The 17,931-nt window shown below is 39.7% G+C and overlaps 1 protein-coding gene across 3 annotated transcripts in view; it reads right to left on the bottom strand.

The window, feature by feature from the left end:
• The window catches only part of rb1 (retinoblastoma 1), a 197,177-nt gene that overhangs the window by 150,276 nt on the left and 28,970 nt on the right, over window positions 1-17,931 (bottom strand). For all 3 annotated transcript variants that reach the window (XM_043700384.1, XM_043700386.1, XM_043700387.1), the window contains 2 exons: window positions 6,064-6,174; window positions 1,087-1,235 (listed from right to left, as the gene is read on the bottom strand). In XM_043700384.1, the coding sequence (XP_043556319.1) occupies window positions 1,087-1,235; window positions 6,064-6,174 (260 nt within the window). The remainder of the gene's footprint in view (window positions 1-1,086; window positions 1,236-6,063; window positions 6,175-17,931) is intronic.

Raw genomic sequence — 17,931 nt, 5'->3', positions numbered from 1 at the left:
TCTTGGGGAGTCAAACCAAGGGATGAGGGATGTAGGTGCACAGTTCCTTAAAAGTAGAGTCGCAGGTAGACAGGGTGGTGAAGGAGGAGTTTGGCATGCTGGTCAATGCACTGGGCATAGGAGTTGGGATGTCATGTTGCAGCTGTCCAGGCCTGTCCTAGAATACTGCATTCAATTGAATTCTTTTATCCTGCCATAGGAAAGATGGTGTCAAACTTGAAAGGATGCAACAAAGAATTACAAGGACGTTGCCAGGACTGGAACATTTGAGCTATAGGGAGGGGCTGAAGAGGCTCGAGTTTTTTTCCCCATGAATGTCGGAGGCTGAGGGGTGACCTTATAGAAGTTTATAAAATCATGAGGGGTATGGATGAGATAAATAGCCACGGTGTTTTTCCCAGAGTAGGGAAGTCCAAAACTAGAGGGCATACGTTTAGGGTGAAGGGGGACAGATTTAAAAGGGACCTAAGGGGCAACCTTTTCACACAGAGGGTTGTGTGTGTATGGAATGACCTGCCAGAAGAAATGGTGGAAGCAGGTACAACTACAAAGTTTAAAAGGCATTTGGATGGTTACACATATAGGAAGGGTTAAGAGGGATATGAGCCAAATGCTGACAAATAGGACTATATCAGTTTAGGATATTTGGTTGGCAAGGAAGAGTTGAACCAAAGGGTCTGTTTCTAACTCTGACTCCTTTTTGCCATACTTGGTTAAGTGCTGCCTTCATGTCAAGGGCTGTCAATCTCAACTCACATCTGGAATTCAACTCTTTGGTCCATGTTTGAACCAAGGCTGTAATTAGGTCAGGAGCTGAGTGGCCCTGGTGGAACCCAAACTGGACATCAGTGAGCAGGTTGTTGCTAAGCAGGTGCTGCTTGATAGCACTGTTGATGACACCTTTAGTGAATTCAATGATTGAGAGCAGACTGATGTCACTGCCTTTGTCAATTAGTTTACTGGCATACAACATATGGGTTATGAAGTATTCTTCACTTATGGAAGAAATTTAGAACACTACCATTCCATTTTGCACATCTTTTGATTTTTCATTCTATTCCCAATTTTTATACACTATCAACTTGCCTCTTCCACATTGCACTCATTTTCCTTACAAAGGATTTCCATAACTCTGGCGTCTACTTCAACTGAATTGGCTGTTTGTGAAATTCTGGTCTGACTTCGTCTAGAAGATCGTGACAGGCCACTGGAAATTACACTGTTCGCAGCAGCTCCTGTAAGAAAAGTAGTTGTTTCAGTAAATTACACAAATCTACCTGTACATCATAAGCACAGCTTTCTTTCTTACATTTTACCTGCTATTTTACATACACAAATGAATGGCAACACATAAAACATACAAAAAATAAATACTGCAATCAAGTCACCAAGAGACGCAATTGTTACATATGGCTGAGACTGCCATAATTCAATTCCAGTAGTGGAGCTTGGAATGTAAATTCCACACACTTTAAAATGCTATATTGTAATAGCTGTGCAGGATTTTTAAACCAGGATTGTAGGAGAAACTGCTAAATGCAGTTTCATTTAGAATTTTACTTTTAATTGATCACCATTTCTAATTACAATCTTCAGAAACAGGTGATCACAATGAAATTTGTTTTATACAGTATAGATATTTACACACATTCAGACAAATATACACACATACACAGTAAAGCAACAAAAGGTATAAATGTATCTTTCAAAAAAAAAATTTTACATATATTGAGTGCAATCAGTATGTTTACTTAACATGATACAAAATGAAGAACATACTATAATGCCCCATATCGTACAATGATCTCAATTAACTAAAATCATGGCATTTCAAGTGCTTTGCTTGCATTTCACTGTAACGTATCACAGCTCTCCTAATGAATCTGAATTGAGTTTATTGTCTTCCAGTCTGAAAAATAGCTTTCTCTTTATCTTGTGGAACTCATTGCCATGGAAGACAATGATGCCAAGTCATTGATTACACTTAAGACAGAGACAGATAGGTTCTTGATTAGTACGGGGATCAAGCGTTACATGGAGAAGGCAGGAGAATGGCACTGACAAACATAGTGGGCCAAATTACCTAATTCTGTCCTATATCTTATGGTCTTGTAACTCTTTCCATAGTCAAAAAACACCAGATTTTCTTATAGATTTGTGGTGCAATGTTTCTCACTACCTAAGCTGCAAGTGGTGACAACCAGAGGGCAACATGGCCGGAAATAAGGCTACGTTTACCTGGTGGAACACCACATGCACAAAAATCAGACTAGGCCAGCAACAATGGGAGCAACAATTAAAGCAATAGGACCCTACCAGAAAGTGGACGACAACAAGCATTCACTACCTATTCCTCAGTTTAAAGTGGCACAAAAGAATTAGAGACAAACAGATGGACATTTAATTGGGGTGGGCATCAGCCATTGTAAAACCGCACACATAAGCATGCGCACCGGAGAACAGACGTTCTGCTAAAACAATAAATTTCTCTCTTTTGATGCTGTCAGACCTAAGCTTTTCCCAACACTTCGCTTTTAGCTCAGATTTTCAACATGCGCAGTATTTCCTGTTTACTTATGGTCAATTTTTACAGTACTTTTTCACTTATTATATTGGTCATATTTCATTTAGCTATCTATTCTTTTAAATTTCCAAGAAAATAATTCCATTTTAAAAAAAGTCAACATTAACTTTTTTTCCAAATGGTTAAATTTGACTGGGAACATCCTGGGCTTTACTGAGTTATGTATCATGAAAGGTATGACAGAATTGTAGTGGGATAACGAGAGGTCTGGCAGCACAGAATTATTTTGTGGTCTGGTATCTCAGAAGGGGAAACATCTCACGTTTGATAGAAGAGACAGAATAAAAGGGGGCTGACTCACTTGTGCTTTCATTGCTGCTCAGCAGTGAACAGAAGGCACATCAATTCCAGATTTGCTGAGACATTCTTAAAACACTTGATTATTGCAAATAATAAATGTAGCACTAATAATGTTTCTATGACACAAGAACCAGTCAGATGACAGTTTTTTTTTTTACACATACATACACACACAGCATCTTTATTACTTGCAGTGCAAGGGACTCATCCTTAAAGGGTCAAAGGTCGCCCTTGCCTAGACATTCTGCCTTTTGGCAGTTACACTCACATTTTTAATACACAAATCTGTATCAATCATGCATCAGTTTCTTCTTATTGACCAATCACATAGTAATGTTCAAGTCTTAGCAACACAATAGACCAATCACATGCCGCTTTGGTTACCCCACGCTTAAGATGGGGTCATTTGCCCACCACAAGTTAAATGTGGTTTCCTGCTTCCTTTTTGCTTAAACTAGAACAAGCTGCAGTTTGCCAAGTGACGAATTGCTCAACACCTATTTCTTACATGGAACAAGTTATGGTCAGTGCTGGTCCACATGTATTTTGTTTTGAACCTGCCTGTCTTGCCCAAATTGTCTGTTTTATTTTAACCCTTTCCACACTTGAAAGTGATGGCATCCCTGGATTACAGGATATCACTAATCAGAAAGTTTAAAAAAAAGTAGTGATAATCAAATAGTAATTAAGACGGATTCTTTCACATATCTCAGCTGAGACTTCATAGCTTTCTCAAGTTTAAACTTACAATTACAATGGTAATTGTAGCTTCTGTAACTGCAATCAGTCAAACAGCTCTAAGATATCTTGTGGCTCAGTTGACTGTGTCAGTGTCTCGGAGCCAAAATCTCTTAGTTTAGTCAGACTGTAGTACGTGATGACTGTGGAAGGCTTGTCCATAATGTGGTCAAACAAACTGATTATCAATATATAAATCCTTCCACTACACCTACGGCAGTTGGGAAAGCTGAGAGTGTTTCCTGTTCAGAGCTGAGTGATGAGCTGCAGCTCACCACCATCTTCTTTGGGGAGAAATTAGAAATGGGCAACAATACTAGCCTAGGGAGCAACAGACACATCACATTTACAAATTAAAATACTTTCAAATCATTCCTTTTCACCTCAAGGAACTACTAGAGAGAGATGTATTCATATGGAGTATTGATAATGCAAATTGGAAATTCACTTTACTAGTAATTAGATGTGCATTCTGGGGACAATGGTTCAAATCCCACCATGGTGAAATTTGAGTTCAATAAAAAAGAATCTGGAATAGAATTTGTCTGAATGGCAACTATTTATACACTATCACATTGTAAAAAAATTACTAATGAAGGAAATTAACCACTCCCCGAGTAATTAAACATGGTCAATAAATGCTGGCTTAGCCAGCGACACCCTCATTCCAAATTTAAAAATACTGTTCCAAACAATAGAAAGCTTTTTAAAGAACTTCCTTTAGCATTTAATTTAAATAATTTTGAAGAACAACTAGGTGTGCCATCAAGAACATATGACATTCTAAAACTGTTTTGGAGAAAAGGGTCGATAACAAGTGCAAAGCGTAGAGGGAACACTTCCACCATTTGAAGAAATGGGACAATAGATAACAAATCAGCAGGGGAATTCTCACTCCCAATTTTCCTTGTCTGGGTGCTGTGAATAATTCAAAGCATAGTGTGGATGAAATCAAGGAACATAACATGGTCTGATAATAAAACAGTTTAATAAGACAGCAAGTTAATGCACTAATCCTTCTTTATAGATTTCTGAGGCAACTTCTGTAAGCCAATAACTTGCATGGAACATGCTTTTACTTGCACCTGTGAAGTTACGTGCCATTAACTACCTATTAATGTATTAATTTTAAATGTGATTACCGAAAATGAACAACTGTCTTAAATCATTGGCCCAAAGTACACTGGGTTCTCAAAATGCAAGCTTCATTGCACCTCTGTACGAAATTAAAAACTTCCTGCAGCCTTAAATCTAACAAATAAATTTAGTCACAGTATTAGAGTAATCTTTGGAGTTAAGCAATCTAAGAACCAACATAATTAAGTTGAGGGCTTGACGCCCAAAAACACAACTTGTAAATAAAAGTTTCAAAACCAAATGTCACTTGCTGGTACATAACTTTCATTCAATGAACCTGGACTTTCTGAAAATATGGAATACCAAGTTGGTTGCAAGACTAGTTCAAAAGGACTTTCATAAGTTATATTATTTGTGACTTGCCTATTCAAGTATTCATTTAGCTGGAATAAGCAAGTTTACAACTTCTTTTATAGTAAAACATTCGAGCCCTGTACAAGTCTGCAATGTTTAGTACATCCTGAGATCAATAATTTAAAGTAGTCAAAAATATAAGTATTGCCAGGTCTGTGATGAATGTTTACATGATTTAAATTAGCACAAAAGAATAAAAGGAGAATCCAAATTCATAATAAAACCCAGCTGCTTGCTCATAAACCCCGTAATGACTGAACATATTTGAACAATTCTCTTGCTGTTGACAACCAGTGCCATACAGCTTCACTAAACCTCTAAAGATGAGGAATATCATACACATAAGTAATAAAAAAGGTTCTATTAGCTATGCCTTCCTTCATGTAACTTATATGTCAAAAACATTCTTTTTATTAATAACAGTTCTTAACCTTTTTCCCTATTTTAATCTCAACATTAGCTGTACCCAAGCTTTTTTCTTAAATTGTTATTACTTACATTGGTAAATAGTCAGCTAATTACAATACTTGATTTAAAAGTTGAGAGATTATAGAATTGTAAAGCTTGATTCTTTAGTGGTTGGAAGCTTCATTTCTTGTTCCTTTTAATTTTATCACCATTTCCTGTCCCCTGGTCAGCCAAAAGTATGACGATTGATAGGACATGGCTTCACAGGCACCCTCTGACAACCTCATTCAAGATATCGTTACTCAATTTAGCAATTCACTGCCATCTGGGTAACTTTTGGATTATAATTTAACTCCATTAACTATCTGCACAATATTTAGGTTTAACAAAAGTAAGTTTAAGACAGAATAAATAATAGCGGTATGTAATAAACATGGAACTTCATTTCATTTCCAAAATTAAATTTTCCAGGAACTAATGAATGGTTAAATTTTCAAGAACAACAATGGAAACCAAATGTTGTTGTTATTTTTAAAACCTACTGTAAGGTTCCTTAATCATTGTAGGGGGTGAGATCTTGATAAAGTACTCCAAGACACAAAGTAACAACTGGAAAGAGAGCACAAGGTCATCTTCCATCTGTAGCAGCTTTCCTGAAAGCAGAATGCAAGTACCAAAGGCACAACATTAGTGTGATTTATTGCAATTCATTTGAACTGTAAATGTACAACTTAAGAACAATATATCTTTGCTTACAAAACCATTTTCTCTCTAGATACTAAACCAAAATTTTATGTAGTGCATCAGTGTGAAACTTAAAGTACATTCTGTGATTTTTTTTAATATAAAAAGTAAATGACAAGTATCTTTATCCTTCAAGCAAAACAAAAACCTACAGTTTCCAGAAATTTTTCAGTAATATCTAAGCTTAGATAATTGCCTATGGATTTTACATCTCTTTCAAAAACAGATTAAAAATGCTGTTGTGGTTCTGTTCGCCAAGCTGGGAATTTGTGTTGCAGATGTTTCGTCCCCTGTCTAGGGGACATCCTCAGTGCTTGGGAGCCCCCTGTGAAGCGCTTCTGTGTTGTTTCCTCCGGCATTTATAGTAGTGTCTCTCTGCCGCTTCCGGTTGTTAGTTCCAGCTGTCCGCTGCAGTGGCCGGTATATTGGGTCCAGGTCAATGTGTTTGTTGATAGAATCTGTGGATGAATGCCATGCCTTTAGGAATTCCCTGGCTGTTCTCTGTTTGGCTTGTCCTATAATAGTAGTGTTGTCCAAGTCGAACTCCTGTTGCTTGTCATCTGCATGTGTGGCTACTAAGGATAGCTGGTCGTGTCGTTTCGTGGCTGGTAGGCGTTCATGGATATGGATCGTTAGCTGTCTTCCTGTTTGTCCTATGTAGTGTTTTGTGCAGTCCTTGCATGGGATTTTGTACACAGCTAACGATCCGTATCCATGAACATCAACTAGCCACGAAACGACACGACCAGCTATCCTTAGTCGCCACACACGCAGATGACAAGCAACAGGAGTTCGACTTGGACAACACTACTATTATAGGACAAGCCAAACAGAGAACAGCCAGGGAATTCCTAAAGGCATGGCACTCATCCACAGATTCTATCAACAAACACATCAACCTGGACCCAATATACCGGCAACTGCAGCGGACAACTGGAACTGACAACCGGAAGCGGCAGAGACAAACCACTATAAATGCCAGAGGAAACAACACAGAAGCGCTTCACAGGAGGCTCCCAAGCACTGAGGATGTCCCATAGACAAGTGACGAAAAGTCTGCAACACAAATTCCCAGCTCGGCGAACAGAACCACAACAACGAGCACCCGAGCTACAAACCTTCTCGCAAACTTTGAATTAAAAATACTAAAATATACAATTTCTGTTCATAATCACAAATTGAGAGCTAGTGGTTGTTCTTTATGCTAATAATTGGGAGACTCATCCAGCATTCATCACTACTCAGTGAACGTGCACTAAGTTAACAATTTTGAAGAACATCACTGTACTTTATAACAAATTCAAAGCTTCCACTGAACTTGGAAAACCTACAGCTCAAATTTCCTGAAATCACTTTATATTCATCAAATGAAATGAATACCAGAAAATAGTTTTTTCACACTGCATTTCTTTACATGAAAAGGAAACTATTTGAATGCAACACATATTTTGTAAGATTTTAATACAACTGAGGTGTCCAAAATTTCATTCTGGTGAGACACTCAGTGGTTATTAATGAAACAAAGGAAAATATTCATTTCAGTGAATACTTTAGGATATAAATTGAAACATTTTCAAAAAATGAGCCCAAAAACCTTGATATGGACTGGGGTGGACAATGTCAAAAGTCATATGACACTAGGTTATAGTCCAACAGGTTTATTTGAAATCACAAGCTTTCAGAGCACTGCCCCTTCATCAGGTGAAGTGAAGAGCACACCCAGGCACAGACTTCAGAATTAGAGAGATCAAAAGATCATATAAATGGTGTGAGTGGAGTGTCGAAAGGCCAAATAATAGGTCTCTGCAGGTGATCAGTAGTGTCAGATGGTGTGTGTAAAGTGTTAACAGCTGAGTAACATGTGAAGGGATGACCTATTGCTTAACTGAAGCACAGAGATAATTGCAAAAAAATTAAAATAAGGTGATACTGGAGATAAATCCAATGATTGGAATAACATGCTAGGTATAAGAGCCGCACACTGAGGGTCTAACCAAAGTAACAAATAATCCAAAATTGTACAAAATAATAAAGGCAGCAAGATCACACCACATTACCAAGATGATGGTGTCAGAATAGTACAGTAAGGAAGACTTTATACAGAACAGTATGGTAGGGTCAAACGTAGCACAAGAATGCAGATGCACGAAACAGAAACTGATAGCCAAGTTCCATATACATGAAGATGGCCTCAGTTGTGATCTTGGGTTCAAGCCGTGCCACATGACACCCTTCCTGTCTGTTCCAATAGCAACAACTTTTGATTTCTTCATTAAATTGCTCATGTGAAGATTCCCAAAAGGGGTTTCAATTTCACGGGGTAATGAAAAGAAACAAAGTCTGGCCATTTGATTCAGTTCATTATTAGAATCATAGAGTCCCTACTCAGACCATCGAGTCCACATCGACCCTCCAAATACTCTCACCCAGACCCACAATTCCCTCCCATCCCTGCATTTCCCTGGCCAATCCACCTAACTTGCACGTAGAGTCATATAGCATGGAAATAGATCCTTCAGTCCATGTTGAACACAATCCCAAACTAAACTAGTCCCATCTGTCTGCTCCTGGCCATATCCCTCCAAACATTTCCTATACATGTCTCTATACAAATGTCTTTTAAACATTGAAATTGTACCCGTAATTACTTTTCAGGAAGTTCATTCTATACATGAACCACTGTGTAAAAAATTTGCCCCATGGCTTTTTAAAATTTCTATCCTCACCTTATAAATGTGCCTCCTCATCTTGAAATCTCCCATCCTTGGGAAAAGACAACTACCATTAACTCTATCTATATCGCTCATTATTTTATAAACTTCCATCAGATCGCTTCACACCTCCTACGCTCTAGAGAAAATATCCCAGCCTATCCAACCTCTCTTAATAACCAAAATCTTCCATACCTGGCAACATCCTGGTAAATCTCTTCTAAACCCTCTCCAGTTTAATAATATCCTTCTTATAACTGGGTGACCAAGACTGAACAGTATTCTAGAAGAGGCCTCACTAATGTCCTGTACAACCTCAACATAACACCCCAACTCCTATAAATCAAAATGACCAAGCAATGAAGACAAGCGTGCCAAATGTCTTTTTTACCATCCTGTCGATATGTGACGCAAGCTATAAAAGAAATGCATACCTCCACCCCACGTCCCTCTGTTCTGCAACATTACCCAAGGCCCTACCATTAAGTGTATAAGCCCTACCCTGGTGTGTTGTACCAAAATACTATACTTCACATTTATCCAGATTGGACTCCATCTGCCATTTTTCAGCCCATTGACCAATTTAATCAAGATTCCTTTGTAATCTTAGAAAACCACCTTCACGGTTTACAAAAAGTTATCAATTTTGGTGTCATCTGCAAACGTACTAACCATACCTGCTATATTCTCATCCAAATAATTTACATAAATGACAAACAAAAGAGGACCCAGAACCAATCCCTGTGGAACACCACTTGTCACAGACCTCCGGTCCGAAAAGCAATCCAGCACCATTACTCGGTCTCCTGCCGTTAAGCCAATTATGCATCCAATTGGCACGCTCACCCTGAATCCCATGTGATCTAACTTTAGTAATTAGTCGACCATGCTGAACCTTGATAAAGGCTTTACTAAGATCCAAATAAACAACATCTGCTGCTCTCATCATCAATCTTTTTGAAAACTTCCTCAAAAAACTCAATCAAGTTTGAGATACAATTTTCCTCTCATACAAAACTATGGTGACTACCCTTAAACAATTTTTGCCTCTTGAAATATCCATAAATCCTATTTCCCACAATGTTGTGGGATACATTAGACAAGATCCCAGAGATTTATCCACCTTTGTATTCTCTCAGACAGCATGAACTTCCTTTTCTGTAATGTGAACGATTTTAAAACAAAATTTATTCCTCTGTATTCTTTAGACTCCGTTTCTTTCTCCACAGTAAAAACTGACGTCAAATATTTCATTTAGTACCTCTCCCATCTCCTGGGGTTCAACACAAAGACGACCTCCTTGATCTTTAAGAGACCCTACCCTCTCCCTAGTTACCCTCTTGCTCTTTAAGGACTTTTATTAAAATCTTTTTCAAACCTTTTACAAAAACAACTATATATAAAAAAAACAAAGGATAGAGGTAGTACAAGTGTCATATAACAGTATTATTAATACTTACTATTCTACCAGAACAAACCTATCTACTTAAATTAAACAACAATTAAACTTAAAGTTAAATTAAGTTGAATTCAGGTTAAATTAAATTACATCACATTATTCTATTTCACTCACCACACTTCTGCTAAAGCTCCCATCCCTGTGAGCATCAGTCATTGTACCCATATTTTCCCAACTTCCCCCTCCCAGAGTCCCATGGGCTGCCCAATCCAACTCCCATGGCTATATCATGGCCCTAGTTAATATTGCCAATAAGTGTGCATCTATATAATTTAAAAAGGGCCGCCACATCTTATAAAACTGCTTAGTTTTGTGGTGCACCATATTTGTAAGATAGTCTTGGGGGGAGATGCTCCATCACCAGCCTGCACTCTCTCATAAGACCTTCGGGTTTTTCCGACGTCCAATTCATTAGAATGTTCTACTTCAGTGTTTCCCCAGACAGGGCAAGTTTGGCAACCCCAGGAAAAGAAATATTGGATCCACCTTGACTTCAATTCCCAGAATTTCCTTCAGCCCCCTAACTATGGCACTCCAGTATCTCCGAATCTTCTAACATAACCAAAAGCAGGGAGTGAGAGCGCCTGTACTAATTTTACATTTGGGACATCCTGGAGACACTCCTCTCAAACTTAGCTCACCTCTCTGGCGCCATATGAGCCCTGTGTAAAATCTTGAATTGCATGGCCTGCGCTTTGTTACATAAAGATTTTCTTTACACTTTCCCATATATCTTCCCATGTTCGCAATGAATATCCTCTCCTATTTCCAGATTCCATCGACCACAGAGTCTCTCCATATCTCCTAAGGCATTTCTGTGAATGATACAAAGTATTAACTGAAAGAGTGTCCATGCACCAGAGCACTCTTTTCGCCCTGTCTGAAATGTAAGGCTGAGCTAGGAGCGTGATCCTCCTCTGTATATAATCCCTTATCTGAAAATACCGGAAGAGGTCCCTGTTAGACAATCCATATTCCTGATTTAGTTGGCTAAACAACATCAAGACCTCCCCCTCGACTAAGTCTCCCAAATAAAAGATTCCCTTATTCTCCTATGCCATAAAGCCCAAGTCCATTGCCCCAAGTTTAAATACTGGGGCTCCTGCCAATGGGGTAAACGGCGAGGTCTGAAGCCAGTTGCCCTCGTCCTGCTTCACTATCCTCCAAACTTTCAAAACAATAGGGTCTTCCACTGCTCGGTCACGATTTCATCTTGTCCATGAATAATAAATTAACTAGGGGACATTTCGACTGTGAGGCTTGAATGTAAAGCCAAATTGACCCCAAATCCACCCCACCCCCCCATACCCAGTCACCCACATATGCTAACAGGGCGCTTATTTGATATCTTTTTAAGTCCGGAAGGTCCACCCCAACACCCTGCGGGAGTTGCAATTTAATAAATTTAATTAGGGGGTACCTGTGACACCAAATGAAGGACCCAAGGCAACCATGAAGCCTCTGTAATACTCGTCTGGGTTGTTACATTCTAGCATTCTCATAAGGTACAACAAACGAGGAAGAACATTCATTTTAAATCAGGGCTGTTCGGCCTAACCATGAAAATGGTAATCCCTCCCATTGCTGCAGATTCGGTTTTATCCTCTCCAGTAAATTGTGCACAGTTAGCTTTATAGAGCTGGCAGAAGGCAGGGGTAATAAAAATTCCCAAATACTAAAAACCTTTTGACGTACATCTAAACAGGAACTGCATTCCATCCTGCGGATCAGGCACCTTCACTAATCCCCCCACCGCATGGCTTCCGATTTTGTGAAGTTGATCTTGTATCTCGAAAAACGGCTAAATAAATTAACTTTTTTGTATCAATCGGGGTACAGATTTCTCCAGATCGGCCAAAAACAAAAGGACAAGGTCGGCATATAGGGTGATCTTATGCTCTCCCATTCCGACCCTTGGTGCCAGTATTTCCGGGTCCCTCCTGATAGCCTCAACTAAAAGCTCAATTACCAAGGTAAATAACAGCAGTGAGAGAGGACACACTCCCAATACTAAAGTTATCTGACCTAGTATCTTTTGTAATTACTGCTGCCTTAGGATCATTATACAACACTGCCATGCACCTAGCAAAGGATCCCCCCAACCCAAAATGTTCTGGGAAACAGGTATGGCCATTCTACCCGGTCAAACGCCTTTTCTGTGTCTAGGGAAACCACCTAGCCCGGGATCAATCTTTGCTGGCATACTTGCACTATGTTCAGTACCCTCCTGATATTGCTGAACTCATCTGATCTTCTTTTATAATATCAGGCAATACCTTTTCCAACTTCAGGGCCAGCACCTTTGACAGAATTTTAAAGTTCACATTCAACAATTAAATTGGTCTGTATGAAGCACATTCTTCGGGGTCTTTCCCTTTCTTTAAAATGAGGGAGATATTAGCCTCCCTATGAGGGGGCAGGAGACAATCCTGAGTATATGAATGACTGTACATCCCCAAAAGTGGCTCCGCCAACACATTTATGAATTCCTTATAAAACTGACTCCGGAATCCATCTGGCCCCGGTGCTTTGCCACCCTGGAGATGCTTTGTTGCTTCCTGCACTGCTTGAATCGTCAAAGGATCATTTAACAGGGAGGCCCTGTTCCGCGTTTATACTGGGGAGGTCCAGGTTCTCAAAGAAGGACTGCATTCTCGCTGCACCCTCGCCGCCCTCCGACCGGTATAACTCTGCAAAGTATTCCCAAAATATAGCATTGATCTTCTTCAACTCACAGTTAACTGTGCCAGCCCTCTCTCTGATAAATATAAAGGATTGAGAAGCATTTTTCTTTCTAGCCAGATATCTACTAATCTCCAAATTCAAATAACCTTTCTTTAGCAAAGGAGATTTTTTTTTGCCACTTGTGTGTGAACTGAGTCAAGAGCAGCCCAGAGAGCTGTGACCTGCTGCAGCTTGACCACTGAAGGCCTATTATAACACACTTCTTCAGCTACCTTCAGCCAGGCCTCCAGCATCAATTGCTGCTCCCCTCTCTGCCCCTTTCTATTTTTGAATATGAAACGGTTAGGCCTCGTAAATATACCTTAGTGGTCTCCCAAAGTACTGACGGATTATTGGCTGCACCAGAGTTGATATCCCAGAAGGCCCTGAACTCTCTTGTAATGTACTCAGTAAATTTGCTATCCCTGAACAGAAATGGGTCCATAAGCCAGTGCCATGCATCTATTCCGCCACCCTTGATTTTAACATCTAAATACACTGGCACACTGGTCCGAGATAGTTATATTCCCAATTTTGCAAGCCAATATTCTGTCCGAAAGACCAACGGCATAAAGAACAATCCAGTCGCATGTAGCACTTGTGTAGGTTGGAATAGAAAATAAAGTCTCTTCCATTAGGGTAGAGACACCTTCACACATCCACCAATTCCCAACTCCTCACACAAGTCCACCAACTGTCTAGATTGTGTGGGTGTGCCCCCCAGGTCCCTTGGCATCCTGTCTCCCCTGACATCTATAAAGCAGTTAAAATTCTCTCCTATGATCAGACAGCACACCCCAAGATTAATTAATTTAGCAATTAGAAATTTAAGAGGGTGTGCCAGAGAAAAAAATATTCAAGACGCTATACTCTTTTCTGTGTATTAGAGCTTTAAGAATGATGAACCATCCATGTTCGTCCTTAATTTTCTCAGTTACCTGGAATGGGAGGTTCTTTCTGATCAGTATAGCCACTCCCCTACTTTTAGAGCTAAAAGGAGGAGAAGAATACCTGATCCTAAACCCCCCCTGCTGCAGTTTCAGATGTTCCTCATGATTTAAATGCGTCTCCTGTAGCAGGGCGATGTCAACTCTTTCCTTCTTAAGGCTTGAAAGCACCTTCTTTCTTTTAATAGGGGAATGGCTCCCTTTTCACATTCCAGCTGTACCATATAAACAGATCACTAGCCATGGTAGTCCAGGGCATCCCGTGGTTTCCCATGAGGAGCAAGTTTATCTGAGGTGCAGTGAGCGAAATAAACATTAACTCTATTAAATCTAAAAACTGCTCCTATGAAAACAACTATAACGAAAAAACTAACCACTACATTTAACTTAAACAAAAACCCAAATAAACCCCAATTCCCTAGAGATCGCCCCCTTTGCAACCATTCTGGCTCCTCCCAGCTGAGGCTGCACCCCAGTCCCAGGAAATTCACAGACAAAGAGAACATGTTATTTACATTCCTGAGAGTTAACAATGGACACTCACCATTCCCCCATCCACACCTGCTCTCCATACATCTTAACTACAGATATAGCCACCCCCAATCCAGAAAAGAACAGCAACAAAAAAAACCTCCATATAATAACCAACCGATTGAAATGTTAAATAAATCAGGTTTTACACCAAGGCAGTACAGAATCTGTAAGACCGATAACCACAAAAAGGAGAGAGAAAAAAAAGGAGTCAGAGAAAGTAAAGAAAAACTAAACCATTTGTCCATAACTGTGACCCTCCCCACCCCGACTGACCAGAGTCCTTTATTACAAAGAATTCACAAAGTCTTTTGCCTTTTCTGCCGAATCGGAATGATAGTCCATGAGCGAAACACAACACCGCCAGGTACCTCAAGGAATATTGAATGTTTAGGACCCTTAATTTCTTCTTGACTTCATCAAATGCCTTTCTCTTCTTAATTATGGCTCCAGAGAAGTCTTGAAAAAACATTATTCTTCAGCTTTTGTATATTAAAGCCTGTGGATCTCTTCCCAATCTTCTGGCTGTTTCAATCATTAACTGCTTTTCTTTATAGTGCTGGAATCGCATCAGGATGCGGTGGGGGGAGGGGGGGTGGAGAAAAGAGACGGATGCAGATCCGACCCAGACCTGCACAATGTGATCCGCTGGGCCCGCTCCACACTCACCAGGCCCGACTCTACTCCCAGGACCATCAGGAGCCACTTCTCCAGGAATCCTCACCTTCCTTGGGCTCCGGGTGACCCACATGCCATAGGTTTTTTCTCCTGCTTTTCAAGGTCACCCACTTGTTTTTGAAGGACCCGAACCTGGCCTTCCAAACTTCGGATCCATTCTCCCGAGTCCTCCGCCACTGTCTCTGATGCTGCAGTCCTCTGCTTGACCACTTCTACTTGTCCAGCTGGTGTTTGGATCTCCTGTTCATGCTTCTTCAGCATGACAGAGTTTGGCTCCAGTGTTGCCTCAATTTTTTCTGGGAGCTCAGCAAACTCAGTAAATTCTGCTGCCCCGTTGAATCCAAAGGGGCTGCCACGGGAGTTCGAGCAATGGCTACGGGCACCCCTGACATAGTAGGGGAGTGCTCTGCCTGCTGTACTCCTTTCACCCATTTTTCTTTATTCTACTTCATTCTGATCTTAGAGCTTTCAAATCACAGATTTAAAAGCTCTATAGATATTCAACAAGTCTATATTATCAATTTTCTCCTGGGGTGATTAGCGAGGGTGGGGTGTAAAGGTCCACAGTGCCCAGAGTATGGCACAGAGCCCAACACCGTAGACCTCTCAGACCGCCGCCATCTTGGATCTCCACCCTCTCGCTCTTAAAGTACTTGCAGAATCTCTTTGGATTATCCTTAAACTTATCTGCCAATGATATCTTAAATCGTTTCTTTGCCCTGACATTCTTTATGTTGATTAAGAGATTCAATTGAACCAAGTTGCTTATATCTAATAAGATTCTCTTTTATTCTTGACTAGAACCTCAATATCTTTATTCATCCATTGTTCCTTAATCTTAACAGCCTTATCCTTCACCCTAACAGGAACAAAATACCTCTGAACTCTCATCATACGCTTGAATGCCTCACACGTCTTTTTACTTGCGATCAGTCTACTCCAATCACCTTTTGAAGGTTCTTGAATCATACCATTAACATCTTTCTTACTCCAATTCAAAAATTTCACTTTTTTGGAAGGCTTGTCCTTTTCCATAACTATTCTGAAATTAATAGTATTATGATCGATAGACCCCAAGTGTTCCCCCACTTTTATTTCAGTCACACCTAACCTGCCTTACTGCCCAAAAGAATGTCTAATTTTGTTCCTTCTCTCGTAGAAGCATCCACATATTGATAAAGAAAATTTTCTTGAACACATTTACAAATTCTTCACCATCCAAACCTTTAATACTATGTTAGCCTCAGTCAATGTATGGAAAATTAAAATCCCCCATTATTACAACCTTATGATGCTTATGTATACCTGAGATCACCCTAAATATTTGTTTCTCAATTCCCTTCTTACCCTCGCAGGTAGAGGGATAATGTGCAAACACATTGGAGGGTGAAATCGAAGCCGAGATCCTAGTGCTGTGAGGCCACCATGGCTAAGGAATTAAGGGTTGCTGGATCCTAAGTTACATTTAAAGGCAAATTCACAGAATCAGTAATAAAATCATGCTGATCCCACATCACTATATTTATGTGCAGCTGTCTCAAGGATTCTTCTAGGCCTTCATGACAATTGTTCTGCAGATTTTCTACCCTATCCCACAAGCCATAATTAGTGCCAATAGAAATCTCTTTTGATCCGTTTGTAGAAATGAGGAGAACCAATGAGTGGGATGTCAGTTTGGAATTCTTCAGTGTTCACCAACAAATATGTTTCAACTATACCTACAGACATGATGCATACACTCCACTTTGTAGAGGATCAATAAAAGTATGGGTCTTCTTTATCAAACCTGGGGAAAAAAAACGGGGGGGGGGGGAGGTAAGCTTTGAAAACGAGAGGTTCTATTTGATCTATCGGTCCTATGTGTCCATACCCTACAGTTCCTTTCTCTTTATTTCTGGCCATTAGTTTCTGGCCGTCTCCTATCTGCATCTATCTGAAATAACAAGAAATTTACTTTCTTATTCTAATTGCCATTAATTGTTCACATCCCCTTAAATTTCACTCATTTACAATTTCCCAGTCCGAACACAGGCTATCTCCAAGCTTCAATTCTATTCTGTAGTCAGCTGTGAATCATCATCCAAGTGATTGACTTTTGAATAGTCTTATTAGCACATTACTGTTCAGGCCAGGTTTGGATCAGTACTTAATATTGAGAACAGACTAATAGTATATGAACATTATGCCTAGTCGACAAAACTTCCATTTTATCCTACATTTTTCCTTTAATTTCCACATATATCTTCAGAAATGTTACAAAATACACATTCATTAATTGCTAACTGCTTTGCTTCTTGCACTATTTACAAGGCTATAAGACATTCTTGAAAACGTCAACTAGACCTTAAAAGACAAGGTAAGAACTGCTTCTATTTCCAAGACTTGCTTCAAAGCTTGTGCACCACTGACTAGTTTTTTCATCTCATCTGTTTACTGCTACTCTGATAAACCATCATAAAATATATATTTCTCATGAAAATAAAAGGACCAGTGTCATCTTCATTTTCTTCTATAGAAACTACATCTCTCCATACGTCTGTGGAATTCGCTACCCCAGAGTGTGCTAGATTCTGGCACACGAAATACATTTAAGTTGGAGATAGGTTTTTAATTAGT

The sequence above is a fragment of the Chiloscyllium plagiosum genome, chromosome 12 (assembly GCF_004010195.1).
Source record: "Chiloscyllium plagiosum isolate BGI_BamShark_2017 chromosome 12, ASM401019v2, whole genome shotgun sequence".
NCBI classification, from domain to species: Eukaryota; Metazoa; Chordata; class Chondrichthyes; order Orectolobiformes; family Hemiscylliidae; genus Chiloscyllium; species Chiloscyllium plagiosum.
This window is presented reverse-complemented; position numbering and strand designations above follow the sequence as displayed.